This window comes from Dipodomys spectabilis, unplaced genomic scaffold, assembly GCF_019054845.1.
Source record: "Dipodomys spectabilis isolate Male_0828 unplaced genomic scaffold, ASM1905484v1 ptg000239l, whole genome shotgun sequence".
In the NCBI taxonomy this organism is placed as follows: Eukaryota; Metazoa; Chordata; class Mammalia; order Rodentia; family Heteromyidae; genus Dipodomys; species Dipodomys spectabilis.
Window position 1 is genome coordinate 1,285,822 of NW_024870916.1, and position 20,356 is coordinate 1,306,177.

Sequence of the window (20,356 nt, forward strand, 5' to 3'; positions counted from 1 at the left end):
ACACCACAAAGCCAGCAGTGGAGTTGAAGTGGTAGAAAGCTAGACTTGAGAATAAAGCTCAAGGACAGTGCCTGGGTCCTGAGGTTAGCCCCAGGACAGGCACCAAAAAAAGGGGGAAGGAGGGTGAGGGGATAAAATGCTGGTTTAGCAACCATGAGGCCCTAAATTCAAATACTATTACCATCAAAAATGTAAAACAAAGATATAGATATATTTGTTTTCATATAGCCAAAGAATAGTTGTTAAAATATTGAGACAATGATTTTTTAGAGAGTTATAAATCATAGTCCAAATATAAAACATCTTAGAATGGATTTCATTATTTTAATGCAAATGTATATATAGAAATTTGTGCAGTGTGTAATTAAATATGTATATAATATGTATACAATATATAATTATATACTAATAGTAATGTATTTACACTATACACACCTAAATATAAGTTTAAATATATATAATTTTTAATTTTGTGAAAATTCATTAGATAAGTTTAAATTGATATGTAAATATTCATTTGTTCCAACCTTGTTCATTATCAGAAACGAGGAAGTGAAGATATAATAGAATTTCTACTCAAAGTACACAAATACTGGGGCACAACCCTGATTCAGACAGAATTGGACTTAAAGGAAAGAATGCACTTGTGTAAGGACATTCAGAATGACTTTTTTTGAATGAGATGTTAGTGGAGTGGGTTAGACCTGAAATCCCAGCTACTGTGGGATCGAGAGGATAATGGTTTAAGGACGACTGAGGCAAAATTTTCATGAGTCCTTCTTTCAATCAACAGCCCGATGTGGTAGCACACACTTGATATTCCAGCTATGAAGGAGGCTTAGATAGAAAGTTCATAATTCCAGACCAGAAAACATAAAAGACTGTGAGACAGTATCTCAATGGAAGAATCTGGGCGTGGGAGTTGTCTCATCTAAGACAAAAAATGTAAAGTGGGAGATTTATAGATGTTATAGAGACCTGGTCAAAGATTAAGACCTATCTGAAAATAATCAATGCACAAAAGTGCTGTAGTCATGGATTAATTACAGAATTCTTGCCTAGTAAGTATGAAGCTCAGGGTTTAATCCCAGTCTTGCCAAAATATAATAATCAAAGGAATCATTTTAGTTAGTGTAATACAATTTATAATGAGGTTTATTGGCATCAAACTCTGATCTAAGTTTAAGAAGAATACCCAAGAAAGGAAAAGTACTTGGCCTTCCTGAGAATTGATGGTAAACACTTAGAAAGTTTTCTGATCAGTGGGAAGTGGACAAATAATCCCTAAAGGGGAAGAACTTGGAGAGTGAAAATGGGATCACCTGGGCAAGAAGACAGTGGTGGAAGGTGTGACTGAATGGACAGCACAGTTTGAGGATTATGATAAATAGGTCTAACTTATACCTAAGTTTAACAGCAAGCAAAGCATTAAAGAGTTCCAGGCCTGACTTCTCAGGAAAAGGGAACTCTAGCAAGTGCCATGGCAACAAAGCAAAATCGTGCATGAAGCAAGGCAAGAAACACCAACACCCTTGATTGGTACAGTATTCCTTGGGGATCTAGGAAATTAAGCATCTAATTTACAACATGACTCCACCTTTGGGAGATTTGGCATCTAGTTTGTGAGGCATGTCTAGCTTTGGGAGATTGAGCATCTAGTTTGCAAGGTAATCTCCAGGTTTTGTTGTATAGTAAACCTCCAATAAGGAAGATTAGGTGTAAGGTTTTTCAAGAAACCTAGAGTAGGGAAGGTGTTCAAGAAAACTCCAGTAAAGAAGGTTGAGTGCACCAGAAATCTTAGGCCTAGAAACCTGGCAAAAATGGAAATAGAACAGAGAGCAAGGCAACAAAGACTGAATTAAGAAGGCTCCTTTGGTCATTTCCCTATTAGTCCCTTGGGAAAAAGTGTTAAATACAGCATGCTAATGTAAAGTTGAGTTCTTATTGTTGTCTTTCTTAATATTTTGTTCTTAGTAGATCTTGTGTTTCTTGTTGGCCTCTTGATATTTCCACTCTCTGTGGCATAGGATTTTTTAGTCTTTATTGCAATAAATTTCTGAGCTGATTGTGTTCTAAGTTCTGTCATTAGGCTGCTAGCAATATAGAACCATATGGTCAGCTAGAAAACAAAGATGAACTTTTTCCAATAACCAACCACAAACAGAATTCAACACAATCTCTAGTCTTAAACAGATTACAAAGAATAGAAAACTTTTAAAACAATTTTGGTAATGAGACACACTCGCATATGAACTGACTTTGTAATACTTCCTAGAAGGTCCTTAATCTTGAGGGCCTGCAAAAATTACTAGGGGAGGGAAAGTGCCCTACTGGGATTCCTCAGGGGAGAGACAGACACTTCTCCCAAATTATTTTATAAATATTATAGAAGCTTAAGATGGGTCTAATGACCCACATCCTACACCCAAAGTGGGCATTTTGACTCACAAAGGATTCTGAATTTGCTAGGAGCTATTTTTATAGTCTCCACAATTTTAACCAGGTATTTTAAACAATGGCCTTAGTCTGTGTTTCACCACATTTTTTAGACTAGAGCACTTTTTATATCAACTTATATTAAAGCCACATTATATTACACAGAGAGGTTAACTTTTTCTTCTTAAACTGTCTTTTATTAAGTCTTTAAGCAGACATTGGGGGACAGTAGTCTTACTATGGGACGAACTATATCTCTAGAGACTGAGATGCAAGAACAGTGGATGCATGGAACAGATAGACAAAAGGACCTCACATGTCTTGCGAGATCGAATGAATGTTCTTGTCAGGCCCAGACCATCTGACAAAGAATAGTCCCCAAAAACCAAATTCAGGCAAACCAAACAAGTTAACTCACCAAAGGACAAGTGAAAGGAATTAACTCACCAAAGGTCTGGCAAGGAAAAATAGGAGTGAAGAAAATTCACCAACACGCACAAAACAAAGAACAAAGTCACAGAAGATAAGAGTTTATACAGCAGACTGGTACCAGTTCCTGAAAAATCCAAAACTCTTTTCTGACATTTCAGCCTTAGAGAGGCTGTTGGAGGTAGGGGGAGGAGGGTGTGACTACAAGCGATCCACCTCCACCTAGTCCAGATAGATGGATCTTCAGAATCGGAAGCAGAATCATACTCATCTCTGGAGATCGGCTGAATGATTCCAAAAAGATTTAGTGGTGTGGGAGGAATCCAGAGTCTGGCTCTCTGAGCAGTGGAAAGTCCATGGGGCCCTGGGATATCTCAAAAGTTATCTCCTGTGTGCAGTTCCTGTCCACCAGTGGCTTCAAGGAACCTAAGTAGCCCCTTGGCACTGGGATTTGGCTGTGGCTTCTAAGTCTTATATGGTGAGATACAGAGAAGCCACAGTTTGAGGGGTCAAATCAGGAGTCTTTATTAGAAAGCCAGCAACTGCAAGCAGACTCATCCCCTCCCCCACCAAAACTTGCAGTTTTGTAGCTAGCATAAAACTTATGAAGACAAAAACCACATCAGGGCAAATGCTGTATGGTATGGGGATTAATAAAGTGTGTTTACAGAAGAAAAACAGGTCAGTTAGGGAGTAAGGGAGCAGTTAGAGCATGTTCAAGGTGGTTATAATAGTTATCTAGGGGTAATAAACAGGAGTAGAGACTTCCCAGAGCCTAACAATCCGTGATATACCCAAAGGTTTCAGAATGGCCTATGCCCAATCTATAGTTCTTCGAAGTGAAAGTTCCCTATTACCTACTAAGGTGTCAAGATGCAACTGAAGGATTGACTCCTGCCATATTTCCCCAGGTCAAGCAAAACACCAAGTGGGCACTCACGTGCCCATCTGCAAGCAGGCCACTCCAACCTTGGCTTAGCTGAAAGCCCACTTACCCTAGGCAGAGCATTCCATTCTGTGTCTGTCCAAGTCTTGACCCCCAAGAGACCATAGCCTACAATTTGTCCTTGTCTCCAACCCAAGCAGTATCTATTCCAGGCCTGGCCAAGGACACTGCCCTGAACACCCAAGAGACCATAACCTTTTTTTTTTTTTTTTTTGTCTTCGGCTTCTTTGTTAAGGCCCATATAACCAAACCCCAAATCCACACAATCACTGGAAGATCTGTGCTTCTCACTGGCAATAAACAGTTTTAGCCTGTTGAGAATCCACTCTAATCCTTTTTCATTCTCCTTCTTTTTCCTAACAGTAATGAGGACAAGATGGCATTACTTAGGCCCAGTAGCCATATTTCATGATAAGCAATTTTTTTTTTGCCAGGAGGAGCCATTTTTCCAAGTGTTTCCTTCTCCAGGATACGTCTTTTTTCTATGATGTCCATTCTCAGCTTTTAGAGCACACCAATTGGGGACAGCAGGCAAGGTCATATGTAGAAAGAAGCTCTTGTTATTTTGTTTCCCCTGGTGTAAAAACTACACCTGATTAAGGAGTATAACGTTTAACACAACGGAGATAGTGCTATCTTTCTAAATACCCTGTTTCTAAATCCCTGGCTGCCACTCACCTTATCTTTCCTAGTCTATCCTCCCTCTGTTAAATTAAGAGTTAAATTGGAGAGATTGCATAATAACTACTTTACACAGACTTGTGAATTGTTTGCCCTGAACCAGACTTTAAAGATATTAAAAGAAAAAAGGGAACAATGTATATAGACTATATATATGCATTCAATGTGATATATATCTTTGGGAAATGTGGGCTGAGAGATTAATTTAAACAGTGCTTATTCTCCTGATGAAATTATGATAGTTCATGTTTCAGCTTATTAATGAGAGGAGTCTGTTAAAATATTGGTAAATCAGCCTTGGATCGTGCAAGAAATCTCCAGTGGGTTTGTGGTAAGTGGAACAGATTTTCACAAGAGATTGAGTGCAGAGAAACAGGGTAATATTTGCCTGAAGATGCCAACGCATGCCATATGGCTAGCTCTTGCCTTTATCTCTCAGATAGAAGCTCCACTACGGAACATAGGCCAGAGCCATTGGGAGACACAGGTATGTGTGATATTATCAGAACATATGTGTGCCAAGGGATTTTAGGCCTTAAAGGATCATCTCAGGGAAGGAAAACCCAGGATTCAAATTGATGGTCTTCCTTATCTGTACTGGTCTTTTGGTCTCTCTCAATTCCTCTAAAAACATGTGTTCAGTATTTCCTCAGCCTTTTCATCCCTCAAGGCAACAAGGACTGCTGACTCCACATCTTGAGTTTCCAAATACTAATGTAAGCCTAAAGATTGCATCCTGATCAAGAGTTAAAAGAAGATGAAATTCCAGCTGATCTAGTGCTATTCACTGATAAGACACTTCATACCACAGAAAAGGATGGATTTGCTACACTTGGGTCACCAGAGCTTCTGAGGGAAGACAGTGGTCTGTGTCTTCTGGATCTGGAGGTAAGAAATTGCTTTTAAAAGCCTGAAATGGGGATTTGACAACTGGTTAAAAAGCTACTTGCTCTCTGTGATGACAGAGAGACAGAGGAATGTAAAACAGCATTCTCTTCAAGACAAAGCCCGAGAAAGAGAGTATCTGACCTGCTATGGTTAAGACTGATGTGGAATGTTCAACTGGAAATAGTCATTAAAATTTTTATATGGAAATTGGTTCATGAGAAACAGACAAGCCAGACTTTGAGAGCTCAAATTGAGAATCTTTATTAGAAAGCAGGTGACTGCAGAAGGACTCATGTCTAAAAGACCTGCAGACTATAATGTAGCTTGCACAAAGCTTGTAAAGACAAAATAATCACATGTTTGGGGTAAAGACCCACTCCCAACAAAAACAAACCATCTAGGGGAGCAATCAGGGTCGAGCATTGTATGTAGCAGAGCTCTCTAGGGACCCAGCAGCATGACACCAATATTCCCAGAATGGCCTGTTTTCCCTCTAGGCTTTTTAGAGCTGGGTAAAAAGCCTCCAAGACCCATCCAGACTCCATGATGACGGTGAGGACAAAACAATGTTACTTTGACCTAATATCCCTACTTCATTATAAAACAAGGGTAAATACAGAAGTTTAGGAAAACAACATGTGGCTACCCTGGCTCCATAACTAACAGCAGACTGCAGAATCCAAACACAGAATACTCCCACAACGCCATACCCAGAAGAGACCAGAGGTGAGGCCCCACAACACCCATACCCAGAGAGCTCCCCTGTCACCATGGCTCAGCCCACAACTAACACAGAAGAGCTGCAGGAGCAGCTCCATGTCTGTCCAGGATATGGGAGCCAACCTGAGAGTTCCTCGCAAAGACACAGAGGTCTGCCACAGCACTGCTGGTCATCCTCACAACCAGTTCTCTGCTGGGGTGAAGCCCTCCCGTCCCACAGGAGATCAGAGCTGGTGGTTACCCACAGATCGTGACACGGACCCCTCTCCCTCCAACCCATGAAGGAACATTACACTTGAAGATGTCAAAGAAGTCCGAGCCCTTCCTCACTGCCCACATCCCACATGTTGGATTCCAGCAGGAGGTCCTAGGGACTCACACGTGCTGGGCGCCAGGACTCAGTGTCCTCAACAGTCCTGGCTATCAGGGGATAACAATGCTGGTCTGAAAACAAACGTCCCCGCACCCACAGAGCCTCTCCCTTCAGGAACCATGAAAGGCTTCTGAATGGCAGCTGCAGGAGAAGCATTTCATCAGCTGCAGTTGCTAAGTGAACATGAGTGCCAGCTACAGGAGAAGCAACCCCCTATCGTGAGCACCTGCTGGCGCTGGTAGAGCAATCCCCCATCAGGAGCCCAAACTCATGCATTCACAGGCCCCTACCAGAAGCCCAGGAATCACGCTGTAGCTGCTAGCAGAGAGTTCCCCTCTAGGGTGCCTGCCTCTCCACAAACCTCATGCCTGTCTCTCAGAGTCTTGAATCTACTGTTTCCATAATTGTGCAGCAGATATTTCCAATGGAACAATTTCTGGTAGATCTCATCCTCAGATACATCAAGCATGCACATGTGCCCACCAGCCATAGGAGGCCAAGCATAGACCACTTGTGGGGACAGACCCAACCCAGGGCCAAAGCACAAACAAATCTTGTGCCCATGTGGGTAGCCCAACCCTCCTGAAGTCCCGATTCTAACCTTGCCATCCCCCACTGCAGACGGGACCATGCTCCTCTCAGCCAGCTGGAGACAGCGCATGCACATGTGCTTGTTGGCATGGGCTGGCCTACCCAGTGTCAACTAGCCCGGGACAAGTGAGGGCTGTCACATCATTCTGGTGTGAGCAGGCCAAGCTCAGGTCACGACCCCCACAATCCCAGGACCCAAATATGTAAATCACAATGAAAGAAGACATGATTCATGGACTATCAGGACAACAAACCAAATCCCAAATCTAACAACAACCCAGGGAAGGACCCCAGTGAAAGTGAAGAAGAGATGGAGGACAAAAGAACCATTAAAGAAATGATGATGGAATTGGCCAAAGAAATAAAGGGGGAAATGTGAAAGTATCAATAGGAGAAGGAAGACATGAATATTTACCTGGTAGGGGAGATACCATGATCACGAAGGTGGTTTTCCCAGGGCGAGGATTATCCATTGCACTACAGATGTGCTGAGCCTTGTGATTTCCCCAAAGTGGGAAACTCAATTTCATAATTTGCAGTAGTGGGGAATGACATTCGTGCTCTCCCCTGGTAAAAAATTTAAAAAAAGAAAAAGAAAGAACACATGACAAAGGAATTCCAAGATTTCTTAAGCCAGGCATCAACAGATCTTGCCTGTAATCCTAGCTACTCAAGAAGCTGAGATCTGAGGATCATGGTTCAAAGCCAGACCGGGCAGGAAGTCCTTGAAATTTTATCTCCAATAAACCACCAGAAAACTGGAAGTGGTGCTGTAGCTCAAGTAGTAGAGCACTCGCCATGAGCTGAACAGCTGAGAGAAAGCACTCAGGCCCAGAGTTCAAGCCCCACGACCGACAAAGAAAATAAAAAACACAGTAAACCCTTCATTAACAGATGAAATTAATACTTGGAGAACTGATATTAATAGCATAAAGGGCTCATTTTCCACAATGCAAACACCAGTAGAAGTCATAGTTAACAGAATAAGTGAAATGGAAAATAGCATATCAGGAGTCAAGAATAAATCAGAAGAACTGGAACAGAAAGTCAAAGGCAGACGTTATGTCGAAAAACGAACTTTTTACAACTTTGCCGTGGGATGGGGGGATGGAGAGGAGTAGGGATAAAAGGGGAAACAAAGGAGCAGGCAACAATGCTTGATAAGAAATGTACTCACTATCTTGCCCATGTAATTGCAAACCCTCTGTATGATATTTTCACAATTAAAAAAACACTTAGAACATTCCAAAGGGAAATCCAAGATTTGGCCAAAGCAGCCAAGAAATTAAATCTATGCATAATTAGAATCAACGAGGGAGCATAATTTAATAGAGGCATGGAAAACCTATTTGGTATAATAACAGAGTAGTTCCCCATCTTAAGAGAGAAAATCTCACCCACAAACAGAAGCATATAGAACCCTTAGCAGACAGGATACAAGGAGAAATATTTCTAGACACATCATAGTAAAAATATGAATAGCAAGGAATTGGCTTTAATTGCTCTAAAATCAAAGAAGGACATATATTACAATGGAAATAAAATGAGAATCACTGCGAACTTCTCTACACAGTCCCTCAATGCAAGGAGAGCCTGGAATGATATTATCTAAATCCTGAAAATCAACAACTGCCAAACCAAACTGTGACCCATTGAAGCAATCATTTATATTTGACAGAGAAACTAAAACTTTCCATGACAAACAAAGATTAAAGGAAGTCATGAACATCAAACTGGCATTACAAACAATTCTAAAGGGAGGAATACAATCTGAAAAAAAAACAAAGAAAATGAAAGAAACATATCAGACAGAAACCACCACAAGACAAATTTAGTAAGCACAGGAAAAGAAAAGAAACAAAATACAGGAAAATAAGTAAATGGCAAGAAAATTGACACATTTCTATAATAACCCTAAACATTAACAGACTCAATTCCCCAACGAAAGAAAACGAAAAGCAGATTGGATCAAAAGTAAAAGATCTGTTCATTTGATTTTGCTAAGAGACCAATCTCACAGCCAAAGATAAAAACCAACTGTGAGCAAAGCGTTGGAAAGAGATCTTCCATTCAAATGTACCCTGCAAGAAAACAGGAGTAGCCATATTACTATCTGATAAGTAGACTTACTAAAATAAATACAGAGACAAGTAAGGACATTACATACTAATAAAGTGATTGATGCATGAAGAGGAAATCAGAGTGGTCAATATCTATGCACCAAGCAATGGAGTGCTTAAACAGGTTAAACAAATACTCTCAGCCTTACCGAACAAAATAGACTCAAATGCAATAATATTGGGAGATTTTAACACCTTACTCTCCTCAGAGGATACATCAACCAAACAAATATAAACAAAGAAGCCTCTGAACTAAATGACACAATAATACAAATGGACTTAGCAGACATCTAGTTTTCTACCCAACAATGATCTAATACACCTTCTTCTCAGCAGCCTATGGAACATTCTCAAACATAGATCACACATGCAAAGAACCTCAGCAAATACAAGGAGATTGGCATAAATCCTACCATTATATCCAAACACAGTGGAATCAATCAAATTATTAAGAGCAAATCATACTTTAGAAATTACTCAAAAACATGGAGATTGAACAGCACAGTACTGACTAACACCCAGGTCACAGAAAAAATTCAGGAAGAAATTATAATATTCTTACAACTCAATGAAAATGTAAACACATCACAATGGAACCTCTGGGATAGAACAAAGGCAATGTTGTAAAGAAAGGTCATAGCACTAATTGTACATATGAAAAAAATGGAAACATTAAAGTAAATAACCTCCTGATGCAATTGTAACTGCTAGAAAAACTCAAATCTAAAGTGACTAACTGGAGATACATAGCAAAAATTAGGGCAGAAATCAACAAAACAGAAACTAAAAAAAAACTATCCATAAAAATCAATGAAACAAGGGCTGGGAAGGTGGCTCAGTGGTAGAGCACTTGCCTTGCATGCTTGAGGCCCTGTGTTTGATTCCTCACCACCACATAAGCAGAAAAAAACCAGAAGTGGCACTGTGGCTCGTGGTAGAGTGCTAGCCTTGAGGTGAAGATTTGAGGGACAGCACCCAGGCCCGGAGTTCAGGCCCCATGACCAGACCCAAAAAGAAAAAAATCAATGAAACAAAAAGCTGGGAATATTTTGGAAAACAAATTAATAAAATTGACAGACTAATTGTGAGATTAATGATAAAAAGAAGAGAGGAAATTTATATGAACAAGATCAGAGACATCACAGGTAATATTATGACAAACACCCAAGAAATCCAAATAATTATAAAGGACTACACTCAAAATCTACACTCACTAAAGAAGGAAAACCAAGCAGAATTTCTAGAAACATACTAACTGCCTAAACTGAACCAACTAAACAACTAAACAAACAAATAGCATACAAGGAGATTGATGAAGTAATCAGAAGTCTTCCAACAAGGAAAAGCCGAGGCCCAATGGACTAACCACTGCATTCTGTGAGACTTTTAAAGGTGAACTAATATCAATACTCCCCAAGCTTTTCCGGGAAATAGATGTAGAGGGAGTAATCCCAAACTAATTCTATGAAGGCAATATCATACTCATCCCAAAATAAGGTAAGGCTCTGAAAAAAAAAAAAAAGAGACAACAATTGACTAATTTCTCTGATGAGCACTAATGCAGATCTCCTCAATAAAATATTAGCCAAAAAAAATCTAGAAACTGCTAAAAAACATCTTACATTATGACTAAGTAGCCTTCATCTCAAAGATGAAGGCTGATTTTGTTAGTATTATCCCCATATTTTTTCCTCAGCACCACACATACCTAAGCACCGCCCTGCCCTGGAGTTCTGGCCAAACAGCTGGCCACTCCCTCTCTCTTTCCAGATTCACCTGAGCATGCACCTACCTCACTTCCTGCCCCCAGACACTCCAGCTACCTGGAGTGGAACTGATGCCTTGTGCTTCCTCTCCTTGGAAATATGCCCCCTCTAATAACCTTATAATAATCTTTCTCCTGTGTCTGCTTGCCTCCAGCCTCCACATCCTCCCCTGGGATGGATCTGAAGGATTCCTTTCAGATTTAACATAGCTAAATCAATATATGTAATTCATCACATCAATAGAGCCATGGTCAAGAATCGCATGATCATCTCAATAGCTCAAAGGAACAGATTAGAAGATGCAGCCATAAAACCACATATTTATAGTCATATTCAACAAAGGAGCCAAAGGCAAACAGTTAAAAAAAATAGCCTCTTATTGGTGTTGGGAAAACATGACAGTCATATGCAGAAAACTAAAAGTTTATCCCTAATTGTCACCACACACTAACATCAATTCAAAGTGGATTACGTCAGACCCAAAACTCTAAAGTACTGTAAAATGACATGAAAACTCATAGGTACAGACAGGCAGGAACTTCCTGAATAGAGTCCCAGGGGCACAATGGATAGGAGAGTGACTCAACAAGTGGGACTACATTGAAAAAAAGGTTTCTGACCAACTAAGGACATAGCTAATAATCTAGAAAGACAGCCAACCAATTGGGAAAACATCATTACCAGCAATATATCAAAGGCCTACTACTCAACAAATACATTTTGCTCAAGAAATAACCCCTCCCAAACCTAATAAACAAATCACTAAATGGGCAATGGAGTTAAGGAGAGACGTTTCAGAAGGGGTGAGTGTGGCCAAAAAAATAAAAACAAAAAACAAACAAACAAAAAAAAAAACACATAACGAAATATTCATCATCCCTGGCCAAAAAGGAAATACAAATCAAAAGAACCCTGAGATATCATCTTACCCCAGTTAGACTGGCGAATACTTTGAACTCTGACCACAACAAATGCTGGCAGGGAGATAGAGAAGGAACCCTACTTCACTGTTGATGGGAATGTAAATTAATACAACCACTGTGGAAAGCAGTCAGTAGGTTCCCCAAAATCTCAACACAGACCTTCTGTATGACCCAGCCACACTATTCCTAGGCATCTACCCTAAGCATCATGAACCCCAATATGATAAATACTCCTGTACACCCATGTTCATTGCCACACTATTCAAAAGAGCCAGGATACGGAAACAACGCAGATGCCCCAAAATAGATGAATGGATGCAAAAAAAATGTGGTAGCTCTATGCAATGGAATTTTACACAGCCTCATCCATCAGGAATGGCGTGGAACTAGAACAAATCATATTAAGTGAAGAAAGCCAAGATCAGAGAGAGAAATGCCACATATTCTCCGTGATATATGAAAGATAGACTTAAAACAGAATGGGGGGCTGGGAAGGTGTCTCAGTGGTAGAGCGCTTGCTTTGCATGTATGAGGCCCTGGGTTCGATTCCTCAGCACCACATAAGCAAAAAGAAAAAAGCTGGAATTGGAGCTGTGGCTAAAACGGTAGAGTGCTAGCCTTGAGCTGAAGAGCTGAGGGACAGTGCCCAGGTCCAGAGTTCAGGCCCCACAACCGTACCCCCTCAAAAAACAAACAAAAGCAGAATGGGATATGACAAATGATACAGGATTCTAGACACTCAAATATAGGGAGCCTAAAAGAGGATAGTCTTAGGAGAAAATCAGGATGTTGTAAGTTTCTTAATATATTTATACGTGTGTGTGTGTGTGTGTGTGTGTGTGTGTGTGTGAGTGTGTGTGTGTGTGACCATGGCATTACTGTTCAACTTTCCATTAAAGTTCATCTAGTGTGTTGAGTTACTTGTCTGTTCTTTCTTTATTCTGACTCCCTCATAACTCAGTTTCCTAAAAATAACTGTTGAAAATGGGTCTGGTCAAACAAATGCCTGGTTGCAATGCATAAAATATTCTAATTACCCTTTAAATACAGGTAGGGCAAGAACTCATATTGTCCCCCTTGTCTCCATGATGGACCACAGATCCTGTCAGTACAGTGTGCCTGAAACTCTGCTTCCAAGGCAAGATGTCTTGGGGTAACAAGTCCTGAAGCACAGTCTCACTGTTGTCTCCCATGATCAATTAAAGCTACATCAGTTGGTTAAGTTCCTGTCCCATAATGTTAACTTCACCCCATGCCTTGCTAGGCAGGGTAGGAGAAGTCGAGTTCCTGGGAAATATATCTGGGTAGAGTGAAAGCCAGGCATTTGAGGAGATGTGAAAGTTCCACCTCTCAGAATTGCTACAGCTGATATCCAGTAGTATTGTGGGGCACATTTTCTTCAGGCTTTTCTGAACAAATGGAGCTGAACCTGTGTTAGGAAAAAGAAAATACCGACAGGCCCAACTTGGTCTTCAACATAGGAGGGGCAGACAAACCGTCCAGCAGGATAGAATATTGTGCAAGTTGGTGGAGTAGGGGTCAGGTTTATCTTGGTCTTAACAAGCAAACAGAAAATACGAAGCATAATATGGTCTCTTGGGGGCCCAGAGGGGCCAAGGGCGTGTGCTCTTGGTCAGGCTCAGAATAGAACGCTCTGCGTCCGGCAGGGAACTTTTCTGATAAGACCAGGTTGGAATGACTCACAGTCAAGCACGAGAGCACTCACCTGGTGTTTTGCTTGACCTGGGAGAAAAAGGCGTCTTCAATCCTTTCACCCTAGTATTTCAAAAAGTAGGAACTCTTCAACTGGAACTCCAGGTTTACATAGATGTCTTCAGGATTCAAGGAGGAGTTCCTGGTGACATTAAGGCCAAGGACATTTGAATTCATTTAGCAAGATGGCATGGGAAAATTGGACCGCTCCTGATATTATTCTAGCAGGAAAAGGGGGGAAGAGCATGTGTTCTAAAAAGCTTGTAATTTCACCTCGAAAAATACTACCTTGTATAGGACCACAAATTAGAAGTTCAGAAGTGGCTTTCTTGCTATGCAAGAGTGCAGATATCAGTTCTAAAATCTCTCATTCTTGGGATTGGAAAATATTTTTAATTGGGTGTTGTGAATTAAATCACATGGAGACTAGTATTAAAATAGTTAAAAGAAAAAAATAGTAAAAAAAAAAAAAGAGAGAGAGAGAGAAGAGAATTGTCAGAGAACCTTGCTAAAAATTTCCTGCTTTGGTCTGGTGGTTTGGCTCCTGTTGAGTAAAAGAGGAGCTGCTTTGGTCTTAAATAGGTTTCTTTACATGATGGGATTAAGACACACCCTAGACTCTTCCGGAAATAGCAGAGGGTGTGGGTATATTTTGAGATTTCTTGTGTACCCTTCACCACATTTCAAAGTCACCTTATGTAAATATATTTTACCCTATTTAAACTAGCCAATATTGAGCAAATTGTGAACCTGAGCTTGGCCAATCTGAGCAGAGGGGCAGGGCCTGCGGCAGTCAGGATAAATAGGGGAGCAGCCTGCCTGTTCTATGTGTTTGCTTGACGATTTTTGGTTGATGGTACACCTAGAAATATTTTCTGTCTTGCTGAGACAATTCTTTATTCTCTTTCTTTCTTTTCTTTCTTTTTCTTTTTTCTTTCTTTCTCCTGTCCTTTATTTCTTTCTTTTTCTTCCTTTCTTTTTCTTTTTCTTTTCTTACCATTATTTTATTTTATTATAGAGGTGATGCACAGAAAGGTTATAGTAACAAACAAAAGGTACCAAGTATATTTCTTTTCCTAAGGTGTTATCCCCTCCCTTTCTCCTGCTTTCGGTTCTCGTGACTGCCCCCTCCCATGTTGTAAAGCTCATTTCTAACACAGTGTCTAGTGAGTATCACTGTTGCATTGCTTCCCCCTTGGTTGATCTATGATTCCACTTCCCTTTTCCAAATCAGATAAACTTTGATACTCCAATGGTTGTTCGGAGCATAGTTATAACAAGGACAAACACAACTTGTACCAGAAATTCACTGAAAGCAACAGTAAAAGGGTGGGGCCTTGTTTTTAATCTCAATTCCAATTGATATGGAAATGAATTGCACACCCTTCTCTACACACCCTTCTCTAAGCCCTCCCACCCAAAATGTAAAAAAATGGAACTAGGGAATCAAGCTATTCCGCACATCCCACCGCCTTGCCATGGACAGCACTTGGAGAGAGCTTGCCAGTGGTGAGGACCAGAGCAGGAGAATCAGCTCTCTCCATCCTCTTTGTTTGGAAAGATGGAGTGGGACATTGCCCAAGCCTTCCAGGAAGAGTTGAGATGCCCCATCTGCAAGGAAACCTTTATCGACCCAGTCACCATCCACTGTGGGCACAGTTTGTGTCGACCGTGTCTGCGCCTCCTCTGGGAAGAAGCTGAGACTCCAGCCAGGTGCCCTGTGTGCAGGCAACCCTCTCAGCAAGAAGAGCTCAAAACCAACATTGCCCTACAGAGTCTGGTGTCCATCAGCCGACAAATCAGCCTCCGACAATTCCTGAGCTCCGAGGAGCATACATGCTGCACACACAAGGAGACCAAGTAGATGTTTTGTGAAGTGGACAAGAGCCTGCTGTGTCCTCACTGCTCCCCGTCTCGGGAACATGAGGCTCACAGACACCACCCTGTCGACTGTATTGCTGCAGACAAACGGAAGATTATTTTAAAGGAAATGGACACTATATGGGAGAAGATACAAGAAAACCAGAGCAATATATACGAGAAGAGGAACATCATCAACCAGTGGGTTTGGTACATGAATCTACACAGGGAGATGACCAAAGATTTTTATTCAGCACTGCATCTGGGTCTCCGGGAGGAGGAAATACGACTTTCGGAGATACTCAAAGAGAAAGGAAGAGTCATCTTTCTGCAACTCAGGACAATGGAAACCCAAATGCTTCAGAAAAGCAGTAACCTCAGAAACATATATCAGGAGCTGATGAAAACCTACCAAAAGCTAGACCTGGAACTCCTGCGGCATTTAGAAGACACCCTGGAAAGATGCGAGAGTGCCTTGGTCTTCATGCCCCAGCTGAAGAAGCCAGAGCTCAGCCCTCCTTCCATTCCTAGATTGATGGATAACCTCAACCATTATCGAGTGGAGATCACCTATTGTCATTTGATTCAGAATCATGAAGAATCCAACTATGTTGCTCTTTCAGGAATCCAAGAGTTCAGCTCTGGGAAACATTACTGGGAGCTCAGTGTCCAAGGCTTCTCCACCTGGGCTGTGGGCGTCTTCAGAAATTCAGCAATAGGGAGCAACCTTATTCTGAATGAATCTGAAGACATTTTTCTTCTTTTCTCTGGCAAGGGGAACATTCATTATAGTATCTTTACCACCGCTCCATTGCTTCCTCACTTTATAGAGAGACCAGTGGGCCGCATTGGTGTGTTTCTTGATCTCGAAAATGGAAATGTGAGTTTTGTGAATGCTACTAAGAATTCCTTTATCTGGAGATACCCAACTAACTCCTTCCAGTATCCTGTCAAGCCTTGTTTTTTCTCCTGGTAACCCATAATCATAAGTAAAGAGCTTTTATTTCCTTTTTTTTTCTTTCTTTTTTTTTTCTTGGTTGTGGAGATTGAATTCTGGGCCTGGGCACTATCCCTGAGCTCTTCCGCTCAAAGTGAGTGCTCTACCGCTTGAGGCACAGAGTCATTTCTGGTTTTCTAGTGGTTTATTGGAGATCAGGGCCTCTCGGACTTTCCTGACAGGGCTGGCTTTGAACTGTGAGTCTCAGATCTCAGCATTCTGAGTAGCTAGGATTACAGACATGAGCCACCTGTGACCAGCTAGTAAAGAGACTTCCTATGTGTTGGGAACTCTCTATACCAGAGAACCCTTCTCAACTGAAGCAAATAACTTATGCTGTTCTTATTTGTCTTTGTAATGTAATTACATTTTTGTTATGAAATATAGAGTTAAAATAAAATGCAAGATGTAAAAATGTTAGTGCATGCATGTTTAATTTTGATTCTGACATATGATAAACACTATAATAAACAGTGGATGGCACAATGAAACTTGGCTTATAAGTAGCTTATTTCTTAATTGTTTCATCTTCATCTCTAACACCAGTAGCTAGGAGTTTCCATATTCCCTCTGCATTTCCACAAATGATATTACTTCCCTGAAGAACAAAAGCAGAGTTGGCATGACATCTTTCTGCAGACCATAGAGAAAATCTGGGCCATAAGACACTAGGCATTACCTATGTCTTCATGGTGTCTCAAGAAAGAAGAAGTTCTGATGTTTCCCAAGCAAAGAGATTAGTTAAAGGAAGAGCCATCTTATTGCTTTAAAGATAGCATCCATTTAAGCTACTGTGCCCACAAAACTCAGATTAATGGCATGAGGCAGATATTCAGGAGGGAATGAAAAAGATAACTGGCTTATTGATTTTTGCAAGATTAAATCGAACACAGTACTAGAAATGAATCATACTAAATTTAGCTTGCTTACCTACAAAGCAACTCTTCACATCCAATCGTGTGTCACTGTGCTCAGTTTAACAAAGGCAAAACCCCCCTCAGTGCCAGGAATATTTAATTTCCTCCTTCAAGCCTATTAGGGTTCACTTTTTTTTTTTATAGGCAAGCCAGATTCCTGTAGTGAGATCATTTTTTAAAGTTTTCCTTTTGGTTATGGATAGAGGCTGTTTGGAGGGGTTGTGAGTTAAAGAAATGGAGAGAGTGGGCTTAATTGGGATACGTTACATGTGTGTATGAGAGTATCGTTTCCCTTTCCCATCCCTTCCCATACTCCCCCCACCTCCACACACCCTATCCCCCCCCAAAGTTGTAAATTCGTTTTTCAACATAACGACTTGTACATCTCATTTTTGCAATGGGTCTACCTGTATCCTTATTTAAATGATTTGTTTTTTCCCTTCCCAAAATATTCATTTTTTAGAGTGGAGTAACTCCATAATATTTCTTCTGGCTAGTTTGTCTTCCTCATTGGTTATCTTAAAATTATAGAATTATTTACTTTTACATCTTAGAGAAAATTGAATTTAGCTTCTTATATATTAGATTCAGAATGAAGGTGACTTAAGGAAAAATGTTTTGTATTACTATAGGCCGCAAACAGTGTTAAGAAATTTGCTCACATTGTCAAATATGTTCATCACAAAATTATTTAGAGGATTTTTGTCATCATTGATTTGTTTCACTTTGGCAGAAGTGGGTTATAAACTCAGGGTCTTCCACTTGCTAAGCAAGCATTCCATCACTTGAGCTACCCTGCCTGACCACCCTTGCTGTTTCTTTTTTTCTCTGTTTTTTTTTTTTGTAAAGCTAGTGCTCAAATCCAGGGCCTCAGACATGCTAAGCAAGCACCATACCATTGAGATGTACCCCAGGCTCAAGCGAAGCAATCTTATCACATCCATACAGAAAGAAATCTGGTATTTTAGTACACCATGATGTCAGAATGAAGCAAGATCACAATAATATTAACAGGAGGATAAATCACTCAATGGTGATGTATCTATCTATCTATCTATCTATCTATCTATCTATCTATCTATCTTCCTGACCCTGGGGTTGAACTCAGGGGCTGGGTGCTGTCACAGCGCATCTTTGTGCTCAAAGCTAGCACGTGAGGCACAGTTCCATTTCTGGCTTTTACTGAGTGGTTTATTGGAGAATAGAGTCTCACAGACTTTTCCACCCCACTGTCTTTGAAATGAGATCCTCAGATATCAGCCTCATGAATAGCTGCAGGTGTGAGTCACCAGTGCCCTGCTTGGTGATTATATCTTTGTCAAGATGCGAATATGGATCAATTTAACCCCCAAAATTTATAAAACTGTTTTTATACAAACATTGGAGATATTTTCATTTTTCTATCAGATCATTTTGATTAAAAATATTCCTACACTAACCTGTAATTAAAAATTGTGTACATATTATTCTTGAGTCTCTTACTTAAATCTATAACTTTAGAAGGAATGACTCCAATCACTTGATCTTCTATGCTTTTCTGTTCATGCTTTTCTGTAGACAAGTACATGTTAAGACCAATTTTGTTCTCCAATTTACATATTATTCTTATAACCTTGAAAAATCAGTAGATAGCTCACTTTGTGCAAATTACATGCTTTTCTGAAATCTTTACCACTCATACCTCCATAAAGTAGAAGCTATATTGAAAACTAATGCAAGCTAAATGGTTTAGGCATTAACAAAGTTTCAGTCAACCAAGAAATCAGACAAGGATATAGCAACATAGTAAGTCTGAAATTTATTTTAAATAAATATGGTAGATATTCTTTTCCTACAGGTATGAAAATGAAACAATGAAGCTTATTGAGGTTTGTTTGTAAAGCTGGGAGAATGGATGAAGGAAAAAAAATGGAAAGGAGAAAGCTAAACAAGGTACACTCTATGCACATATGGACATATCAAAATGAATGCCCATGAATAATGAGCCAATAGATTACATACAATATAATTAATAATGTACTATGGGCTAATTATATGGGCTAATAGATGCTCAAAATGTGAAAATTTTTATTGTATTTTTAGGTTGAAAATAATATAAGGTACAAGTGGAATTATCACTTAATTCTACATGATAACAGCCCAATTTTCCATTTACATATCATAATTTATTTTTCAGCTTGAGAGTAAATAAAACAATTAAATTAGTTAACCATGGGATCAGGCGACAAATTAACCATGGATTAAATACTGGCTTTACCAGATAGCAACTGGGAGATTTCAGGTTCTCTGAGGCTACAATCTTCCATGAGGATCTACTTTGCAGCTTGACAAGCTGTTGAAAATGTTAAGTTACATAATAATTACTTAGTACGGACACAATGAACACATTCTGTATTCATGAAGTAAATGTTAGTTTTAGTGGTACTAGAGTGAAATTTACTTAAGAGACCTATAAGAAATTGGTACAAACGAAAGCATTGTTTACACTTTTATCAAAGATGTCAATAAAGAGAAATCTGGCAACACGAATGTTCAACTTTCATGCTGTTTTCTGTTTCAGTCTACATTTTTATTGTGGTGTTCTCATTCCTCTCACAAAATTTCTGGTGTTTTTGACTAAGAGTGTTACCATTATATGTAATCGTTTCTACAAATATTAAATGTTGCCTCTTAAGCCATCATATTGTTGATGTTAATGTGGCCTTAATCACCTTCTTAAAACAGCTGCCTGAATCCTTCTGCCTTATATCTGAGTGATTGGACCATTAGTGGTAAAGAAGAAAGATGAGAGTTGATGCCAGTTTGGCTCTTGGTAGATCGTAGATTTTTTTGTTCCATGGGAAATCTAGAACAGAACTACCTGAAGTAAATAACAAAATATTTGCAAATTCTAGGGTATATTTAGGGGCTTATTAACTCGTTTTTAAAAATAGTTATTATGTGCATGGTTTTATTCTTAGAATTTCAGTTACTTAAGAATGGAAGCCTTAAGTGAA

The 20,356-nt window shown here is 39.9% G+C and overlaps 1 protein-coding gene and 1 non-coding gene across 2 annotated transcripts; both read left to right on the forward strand.

Annotated features, from left to right (window-relative positions):
- Positions 1–7,471: 7,471 nt before the first annotated feature.
- On the forward strand, positions 7,472–7,633 carry LOC122124566. The gene has a single exon (XR_006150602.1). It is a non-coding gene; the product is annotated as a U1 spliceosomal RNA (small nuclear RNA).
- Positions 7,634–15,450: 7,817 nt separating this feature from the next.
- Positions 15,451–16,422, forward strand: LOC122124523 (tripartite motif-containing protein 43-like). Its single transcript, XM_042699209.1, has one exon. The coding sequence runs from the start codon at positions 15,451–15,453 to the stop codon at positions 16,420–16,422; it is 972 nt and encodes a 323-aa protein (XP_042555143.1).
- The last annotated feature ends 3,934 nt before the right edge of the window (positions 16,423–20,356 follow it).